Source organism: Chrysoperla carnea, chromosome X, assembly GCF_905475395.1.
Source record: "Chrysoperla carnea chromosome X, inChrCarn1.1, whole genome shotgun sequence".
NCBI lineage: Eukaryota > Metazoa > Arthropoda > Insecta > Neuroptera > Chrysopidae > Chrysoperla > Chrysoperla carnea.
Window position 1 is genome coordinate 2797351 of NC_058342.1, and position 10199 is coordinate 2807549.

At 32.1% G+C, this 10199-nt stretch overlaps 1 protein-coding gene across 1 annotated transcript; it reads right to left on the bottom strand.

The window, feature by feature from the left end:
- Positions 1 to 9169: 9169 nt before the first annotated feature.
- Positions 9170 to 9781, bottom strand: LOC123302108. Its single transcript, XM_044884894.1, has 2 exons — positions 9737 to 9781; positions 9170 to 9681 (listed from the first exon to the last, which is right to left on the bottom strand). Exons 1-2 carry the CDS (start codon positions 9758 to 9760, stop codon positions 9187 to 9189), a joined length of 519 nt encoding a protein of 172 aa, XP_044740829.1. The 5' UTR covers positions 9761 to 9781; the 3' UTR covers positions 9170 to 9186.
- Between the last annotated feature and the right edge of the window lie 418 nt (positions 9782 to 10199).

A 10199-nucleotide genomic window follows, 5' to 3' on the forward strand; every position in this document is an offset into this window, starting at 1 on the left:
TTATTATTATTATTATTATTATTATTTTGTTTTTGATATATTTATTATTCTAAACTTAGTCTATATATTTTATACAAAAAACAAATATTACTCAGTTGTAAGTTAACTTTAGTGTTGAACGTTCGGTAACGTATATTTTGCTTAGTATTTGAAAATATAACGGTAAGTGTATAAATTTTTTAAATAATATTGTGAAACTTAAATATAATTTTTTTGAAAGATGGACACCTATGAACAAAATGTTATGCAGACGCTAAACGTGGTACCTCAAGGTGGTAGCACTGATATGATGAAGAAAGTGGAGAGAGCGTTGAGGCTCATCAAGACGGTGGAGGAAGCTGAGCGATGGATGATACTTAATAAGCAGAACATCCGCTTATTCAAAAAGATGTTGATGTTAAAGAAAGAAAATCCTCTGCGTCTTGAAGCTAATATTGGACTTTGTAAATCATACCAGCGGCAACTTCACCGACTGCGATTAGATTTAGTTAAACAAGGTGGTGGAGTCACCAAAAAACAAAATCGACATCTAATCTGGGAGACAATTGAAACCCACCATCAGGGCAGGGTGAAGACTGGTATGATTACAAATTTGGATTATAAAGATCCAAATATATTTTTCAACCGGGCATTTCCAATGTTTAGAAGACACGTTCGGCGTGAGCTAGTGAAGCATCCCCTCAAGGTAAGTAAAATTTAAGATTTATAATTTAAATAGTCTAATGAGATCTTGAATTTTATTTCAGGTGTATATTATGTTCACGGGCAATTTTATTAAGCCCACCACCAAAGAGGAGGATTTGAAAACTTTTATAACGTCGGCCAAGGAAATGTATCTGACAACGGACATGCAGGAGTGGTACAATGATCATGTCAAAAACTATTTGCTGAAAAAATTGGAAAAATTCCAGGAACGCGATAGCGGTTGGGCTCTTGACATGATCATAAATATTCGAGTCCACATGAATAAGTACTCTCCGATCACAGCTGGAACATTTTGTGAACTACCACCAGTTATCAGAAATAAATTGGCTGTGATTAATGTCCAGAATGATGACCAACATTGCTTTTTATGGTCGATAATGTCAGCACTGTACCCGGTTGAAAAGCATCCTCAACGCTTGAATAAGTACCCGCACTATAGTCATTATTTGAAATATGATGGATTAAAGTTTCCCATGTCTCTGGATCAAATTAATAAATTTGAAAAGATGAACCCGCAGCTATCGATTAATGTGTACGGCTACAAAGATACGTTTCTACGTGATTTAGAAATTTTCCCTGTACGCGTTAGCTCGAACACTGCGGGGAAGAAAATTCATCTATTGGCTGTGGAGAATGGGAACAGTCACCACTTTTGCTGGATAAAAAATTTAGCAAAGTTGAGTCGATCGAGTGTAAAGAGTAATAGACATAAAATTTATTTATGTGATCGATGTCTCAACTATTTTGCTACAGAAGTCAAACTCCAACAGCATTCAGTAAATTGTGGTGAGAAAGAAGCAGTGCGGGTACGAATGCCTGAAACTGATGACGAGCGGTTCGTTGAGTTCAAAGATTTCAACAGCAAGGAACGTGTTGAGTATATGGTGTACGCTGACTTTGAGGCGTTATTGGTACCACAACATCATGAAGACATGGAAATGGATCATGGGTCTTATACAAAAAATATTCAAAAACATGTACCCTACAGTGTAGGTTACTATGTTCATTGTACCCATGATCCCAACCAATCGTTTTATAAGGCATACCGTGGTGCTGATTGTGTCAAGTGGTTTGTTCATGAACTGGAACAAGTAGCGTACTCATTAGAGCAAAAAATAAAACACGTTAAACCAATGTATCCGCTCACCGTCGAACAAGAACTGGATTTTATGTCAGCAGAGAAGTGTCACATTTGTGGTAAAGATTTCGTATCCAATTCCATACGTGTTCGCGACCATTCACATCGCACAGGTAATGTAATTTATTTATTATTTTTTAATTTCATCTAATTTTATATTAATCTATTTTAGGTATCTACCGTGGAGCAGCACACCAATTTTGTAATCTGCATTATCAAGATTCAAGGGTGATACCTGTTGTGATGCACAACTTAAGTGGATACGATTCGCATTTTATTATTGAAGCTCTGCTGACGGAAATCGACGGTCAAGTTGATGTGTTGCCCATCAACAAAGAAAAGTACATCAGTTTCACAAAGCACGTCTCGGACATTCAATTAAGATTCATTGATTCCTTCCGATTTCTCGCAGACAAGTTGGAAAATCTGGCCTCATATTTAGATAATGATAAAAAATCCATTTTACATAAAGAGGTAAATGATAAAAAATAATTAATTTTTAATACAGGGTTGTAATTTGTTTTTTAATTTTTTATAGGTCAGTAATGATGAACAATTTCAATTGCTAACGAGAAAAGGTGTATTTCCATATGAATACATGAGTAGCTGGGGACGTCTCCAAGAGACAAAATTACCACCAAAGGAGGCGTTCTACAGTGTGTTAACAGATGAACACATAACGGATGAGGATTATAACCATGCGATACAGGTATGGAACACATTCAATTTACATACACTAGGTGATTATTCAGACCTGTATATGAAAACTGATGTGTTACTACTTGCGGATATTTTTGAAAATTTCCGTAACACTTGTATTCATAGCTATAGTCTCGATCCTAGTCACTATTACACACTTCCTGGCTATACGTGGAGCGCCATGTTGAAATACACCAATATCAAATTGGAATTGTTCACGGATATTGATGACTTGTTGTTTATCGAGAAAGGAATCAGAGGCGGTGTAAGTCAATGTTCTAATCGCTATGCTAAGGCAAACAATAAGTACATGGAAGAGGGGTATGATAAAACTCAAGAAGATGTCTACCTTATGTATTACGATGTGGTGAACCTATATGGTGCAGCAATGTGTGGATACCTACCAACAGGAAATTTTAAGTGGGTCGACACACCAAACATCGAGGATGTTGCAGATGATTCACCAGTCGGGTACATTTTAGAAGTAGACCTTGAAATACCCCAACATCTACATGATAACTTTAGCGATTTACCGCCATGTCCGGAGACAACGAAACCACCTGGATCAAAACAAAAATATCTTCTGTCAACCCTTTACAATAAGACCAACTATGTCGTGCACTACAGGAATTTAAAACTGTATACACAACTCGGTGTTAAGGTAACAAAATACCACCGTGTGTTACAATTCGATCAATCTGCATGGTTGAAACCATATATTGATTTCAATACCGAGATGCGCAAGAACGCCTCAAATGAGTTTGAAAAAGCATTATTCAAACTCATGATTAATGCCATCTTCGGTAAAACCATGGAGAATGTGAGGAAACATCGGGTTGTGTACATACGAAAAAATTGGGATGGAAAACATGGTGTGAAGAAATTAATTGCCAATCCCAATTTTCACAGTATGATGGTGCTCGACAATGACGTCAGTATTGTTGAAATGAAAAAATCACAGATACGTTTCAACAAACCCATCTACATAGGCTTCACAATTTTAGACATATCGAAAACGTTTGTGTATGACTTCCACTACAACTACATGTACCAACGGTACAACCCCACAAATGTCAGGTTATTATACACAGACACCGATAGTCTAATTTATAGCGTGAGAAATACTGACGTCTATGAGGTCATGAAACAGGATATTAATCGTTTTGATACGGCTGACTATGCACCCGACAACGTCTATGGTATACCACTACGTAATAAGAAAGTCAAGGGTTTAATGTCCGATGAAAATAATGGTGATGTTATGCTAGAATTTGTCGGATTACGTAGCAAAATGTATGCTATTCGGGTGCAAAATAAAAAAGAGACTAAACGATCCAAGGGTCTCAAGAAGTCAGCTATCCGAAAACTTACTTTTGAGGACTATAAGCGGTGTTTGCTTGAGAACCGTAACTTTTACCGTGTTCAGCAAAGCATCCAATCCAAGCGACACCGCTTACATACCATCAAACAGCAGAAAGTGGGCTTATCACCATTTGACCAAAAACGACACATTACTCACAATTCATGTGAAACAAAACCATGGGGCCACTATAGCATTATTTGTTGAGTGTAAGTATTTTATATTTTATGTTTTTAATATTTAGCTAATTTTTGCTGTTGTTTCAGAAATGTGTCCTGCTGTTGTTGTGATGATCCTCAAAGTGGTTCGGTATTGTGATAGGTGTACAAACAATTGATAGAGTAGTGCGCATGAACAATTGATAGAGTAGTGGTGGGGGTGTCAAAAAATTGATAGTTAGGTTGAATTATTATAGAAAACAATTTAGTGTTAGTTTAAACATACAAAATGCAAGACTTTGGTAATCATAATAGTGATAACAACTGTATTGTTAATATGATTAAAGATAATTGTAGTTTAAGTACTATAAACAATGTGTTAACAAAGTATTTTAAAACATCGGTTAATATGGCAATTAAATGTGGTCGACCGGAAACTTTAAACTACCTTATTGATAAGGTAGAACAAATGGACTTAGAAGTGAAATTTTCCCCATCGTCAGACGATGAAGACAAACAAATTTGGAACTGGATTTTAAAAAATATCCACTCTGGACAAAAAGATGGAATTGTAGGACTATCCATTTTTGAACAATCTTACTACAGTGTATTTACATCAGACGAGTTATCCGACTATGTTCAAGTGAAAGAAATAATTGAAAATTATCTTATGAAGAAAGATAATGATGATGATGATGATGATGACAATGGACACTTTTCAGAATAATAATTATAATGTATTTTCGATAATTTATAAATATATATTTTTTAAATATTATTATAATACAACTCTGTTTTTATATGTTATAGATAAAATTTTACAATAAAAAAAATATTTTTACAATGTGATATTTTTTATTTTTATTTTTTTTTTTATAAAACACAAATATGTTCACAAAAGCGGTCCACTATGAAATAAGACTTTTTTTATCAATATATGAATCATGTAAAGAGTCGAACCCTAACCACCGGACTTTAACTTTGGATCCATCATCATTTAAGGTAAATTATCATTATTTTGAATCAGAATTCATATTGATTCACAAACATCTTCTACACTAATACCTGGGGTTGGGAAAAATTACTCCAAATTACTCCGATATTACTCCAAATTACTCCGATATTACTCCGATATTACTCCAAATTACTCCGATATTACTCCAAATTACTCCGATAATACTAAACAGGTCTGTATCTAAACAGGTCTGTATCTTAACAGGTCTGTTTCTAAACAGGTCTGTATCTAAACAGGTCTGTAACTAAACAGGTCAGTATCTAAACAGATCTGCATCTAAACAGGTCTGTATCTAAACAGGTCTGTTTAATACTGTTTTTGACCGGTTTAATACTGGTTTTGATCGGTTTAATACTGGTCTGTTTAGAAACAGGTCCGGTTTTCAGTATATTATGTTTTCTTCCCTTAACTCTTGTATCAAACTATTTATCTCATTTTGGTGGCTGAAATTTCCCGCGTCACGTGATGCGCATAACAGCCGTAATCTGTCGCAAAGTTCGTCGATTGTATTCCAGTACACATAATCTATGGGATTATTAGTTACTCGTGATAATGTTAGACCGCTACCAGAAGCAGGAGCCGATGGGTATAGATGTTTCTTAATGATTTTTTTATACTTTAAACCTCTAGTTCCTTGAATTTGACCCCGAGAGTCATAATTCCGTCTATAAGCGTTTGTTGATGTTACAATTTCTAAATAGTTACGCATGTCTTGCTCTGAATAATGTTTTGGTATCTGTTTTACTAAAAGCTCATATAAACCTGATGTCCCGTCGTACCATTTTTCGTTGACTTGTATATCGTTATGCTTAATGTGAACCACTGAATTACCTACATATAATCTATCAGCAGCATTATCATAACGTAATCCGTAAATATTATCGATAAGCTTATCATCTTTATTCGATAATATAAAATAAATGTATTTACCGGCCATATCTCCATAAGTCTTTGTAAAATGCTGAAGTGCATGCTGATTATTCTCTGGTGATTTTATAATCTCCCTAAATACAACATCAGGAGTGTGTAATGCATCATCCTCATAGGTGTCTGATAGATTTTGTTTTGTGACTACTGGAGTATCTTCAAATAATTTTCGAGCCTTCATTGGCGTATAATTTAATAGTTCATCTTTATTGTCTTCTAATGTATCATCTTCCATCTTGCGTTTTATATTAATTCGAGTAAAATCATTTTTGTTCTCTTGTTTTTCTACTAGCTTATTCAACGGATCAGTGATGGGCTTAAATGCTTTTTCTAATGAAATGGTCGCTGTTTGTTCATCAGCTTTGAGTGCGTTATACTTTTTCTGTATAATATCTCTCAACTTAGCTAGCTGTTTCGTTGTCTGAAGCATGTTATCACATGAAAGATCACAAATTAAATGACCTATACAGTTGATAAACAGCGCTTAATAACCTAACAAGCATCAGCAATCAACCTAGATAATAAGCTCTTTATAAGGAATAATAATAAATCAACTTGTACTACAGATTAGATAAAAAAAAAATTTTATTTAAAAAAAAATTACAATTTTAGATTAAAACAAAATACATAAATGATTTTTAATAAGAAATTACTAATTTTATGTTAAAAGTTAATATCAACTTGTTATTTAATTATATTTGTTTTTCGCAAGTGATGAATTATAGACAGTATTTCTTTTCCAACATCTGTAGAATATAGACTTCTTAATGTATCAATTAATACATTGGGATCAACATTATAATAAGAAATATTTTCATCAACCTCTAGGACACTCTTACTATTCATAGCTGATTCATATTCCTTGTATTGTTTAGTTTGTGAATTATCCAATTTGCTTCTATCACTACTCATTTCCAGATTAAACCTTTGATTGCTACTCTCTGATTCATTAAATGAAATATCATCATATGATTCATCATCATTTGGTTTTAACTTTGAAGTTTTAGCAACGATAGATTCCGAACTCTTTGAAGAATTGCTCAATGTTCGTTTTCTTTTACTAGATTCAGCAATAGAACAATCTTTATCATTATGTATATTTTGAATAGCATTGTTGAAATCAGAGGCGTGACAACGCTGAATGTGTCTATTTTTATTAAATTTCCGAGAAAATATGAGATCACAATATTCACATTTAAACATGTTTATCAAAAAAAAACTGTATCGGTTGTGAACTGACTGATGGAGTAACTTGAAATAATAGGTCTGTTTAGAAACAGGTCTGTTTAATACTGGTTTTGACCGGTTTAATACTGGTCTGTTTAGAAACAGGTCTGTTTAATACTGGTTTTGACCAGTTTAATACTGGTCTGTTTAGAAACAAGGCATTTCGTGCCTTTCGCACTGATGCTATAAAGTTTATAGTTTTCTTTGCCTTTTTCGTCTTTTTCTTTTTTAATCCCATACTGTAGTGTCACCAATACTTTGTGTGTTTTTTCAGATTCATAATAATAATTTTTTTCTGTAAATTTTTTTTAAAATGTAAATTTTAATCATTAATAAATAAAAAAAAAATATTTATAAGATTTTTATTAAATAAAACCTTTATTCTAATCTCATAACACGTGTAAAATTATTTTAAGATCTAATGCGATTCAAACAAGTTTAAACATGTTCAAACAAGTTTGAACATGTATTTTTATTCAAACAAGTTTGAACTTGTAACAGGATTATGATATCATATTTTTCAAAGTCAAATCTATTTCAACATATTTTTGAGAATAGCTGACACGTGTAAAATTATTTTAAGATCAAAGTCCATTTAAACAAGTTTGAACATGTATTTTTATTATGTAAATTTCAAGTGTCATATTACATTGCTTAATCATAAAAAAATATTAATATCCGGTCACGTGTTTTGACACATGTAAAATTATTTCAAACAAGTTTGAACTTGTTACAAGATGATGATATCATATGTGGCCCTAGTGGTTGTGGTAAAACCAATGTTATGTTGAATTTAATTTAAGATGAAAATGGTTTACACTTTGAAAACATTTATGTTTACAGTAAATCTGTTTACTAACCGAAATATCAATTACTAGAAGAGACTTTAAAATTAGTGGAAGGGGTTGGATATTTTCCATTTAGTGATACTAGTGAAATTCTTAGTCCGAATGAAGCTCGAGAAAAAAGTCTTTTCATTTTTGATGATGTGAGCTGTCATTCACAACAGAGAATTAGAGAATACTTTAGTATGGGCCGTCATCGAAAAATTGATTGTTTCTATCTATGTCAGAGCTACGCACGTGTTCCAAAGCATAACATAAGGGACAATGTTAATTGCTTGGTGTTATTCAAAACGGACGAAATGAATCTAAAACACATATTCTACGATCATGTTGGCTCTGATATGAATTTTCAAAAATTTCATGATTTATGTCGACATTGTTGGAGTTCACCAAATGGATTTGTTGTAATAATGAAAAATTTCTCTATGAATGCAGGTCGTTATAGGAATGGATTTGATGAATTTATTGAACTGTAGTGTCACCAATACTTTGTGTGTTTTTTCAGATTCATAATAATAATTTTTTTCTGTAAATTTTTTTTAAAATGTAAATTTTAATCATTAATAAATAAAAAAAAAATATTTATAAGATTTTTATTAAATAAAACCTTTATTCTAATCTCATAACACGTGTAAAATTATTTTAAGATCTAATGCGATTCAAACAAGTTTAAACATGTTCAAACAAGTTTGAACATGTATTTTTATTCAAACAAGTTTGAACTTGTAACAGGATGATGATATCATATTTTTCAAGGTCAAATCTATTTCAACATATTCTTGAGAATAGCTGACACGTGTAAAATTATTTTAAGATCAAAGTCCATTCAAACAAGTTTGAACATGTATTTTTATTATGTAAATTTCAAGCAATATAAAAATATTGTTGTAATACAAATGTTTTTTGATTCATGTTTATTACTCAAAATTACTTGATGGTGCGAATATAATTATCACAAACAAGGTGTATTTATAACCTGAAAATAAGGTGGTGAGGTCATTTCATAGATAAAACAAAACAATGATTAATTAAATTATAGGTGTTTTTTATTGTAAATACAAACACATTTTTAAAAAAACTTATCATAGACAATTATATTCATGTTTTTATTTCTATATACAATCATGATCATCACTATTTCTTCCACAATCACATCTGTCTATTTCATTACAATTTGTAGCACATATCCATGGCTCGAACCATTTCGGTATATTTCCACCATCCATTTGTTGGTATAGCATTCTACAGAGAATTTTAGGATCTATTTGTTCATACCATAAAAACATTCTCTCATCATGTCTAGCACTATCACCAATCCATTGTTTTCGGCGGATATCGTATGTACCCCAATTTTTTCTCAAGTTACTTCCATGAGTAAGATCATCACAACATTCATTTAGTAATATTTCAAACTGATTGAAATCTCTTTTAAAGTAGTTGAACTTTTTCGCATAATTTACAAATAAGATTGCATCCAAACAATTTCTTACTATAAATGCAGCAATATGAAAGCAATCATCAACTTCTAAATAAGAATACCGTAATGTGTCGATTAACTTTGTAGGTATACTCCAACGACATGCCTCCATAAGTTGATAAAATTCCATCTATAAAAATATTTGGCTACAATTTTCTAAACAGATCTTATCAAACAATACTCACATTAAAATATTCTGGGTAAATCATCTCCGAATTTTGAAACAGATCAATATGATTTTGTAGCGACATTGTACCCCATAATTGTAATGAATTGAAATAAACACCATTTTTTACAAAAATATCCATAATTTATTTAGTATTATTTTTTTTTTAAATATCAAAAACCTAAACTTTACAATTTTTTTATAACAATAACAATAAAATATATATATCTTGCAGTAATAAAATTCAATATAGGAATGATTTGTTAAAAATTTTGATGTTCTTGAACATAGTCATCATCATCATCATCACCATCGTCTTCGAATAGGCGCAGTCTCAGTTGGTGACTTCTTCCAATTTTCTCCTCCACCATCAAATACCCCGGTTTTGTGTTAAATAACTTAATCATGTTGTCCGTCAACACTGCAAACCTAGATGGTAGAAAAACCCACTCGTTTTCTGTACCATCTAGGCTTATATCCAG

Excerpts from the sequence above, each read along its gene's own strand:
- LOC123302108 (XM_044884894.1), bottom strand. The coding sequence starts at position 9,760 with ATGATTTACCCAGAATATTTTAAT. Across the intron at positions 9,682-9,736 it reads TTTACCCAGAATATTTTAAT|ATGGAATTTTATCAACTTAT; the intron begins GTGAGTATTGTT and ends ATATTTTTATAG.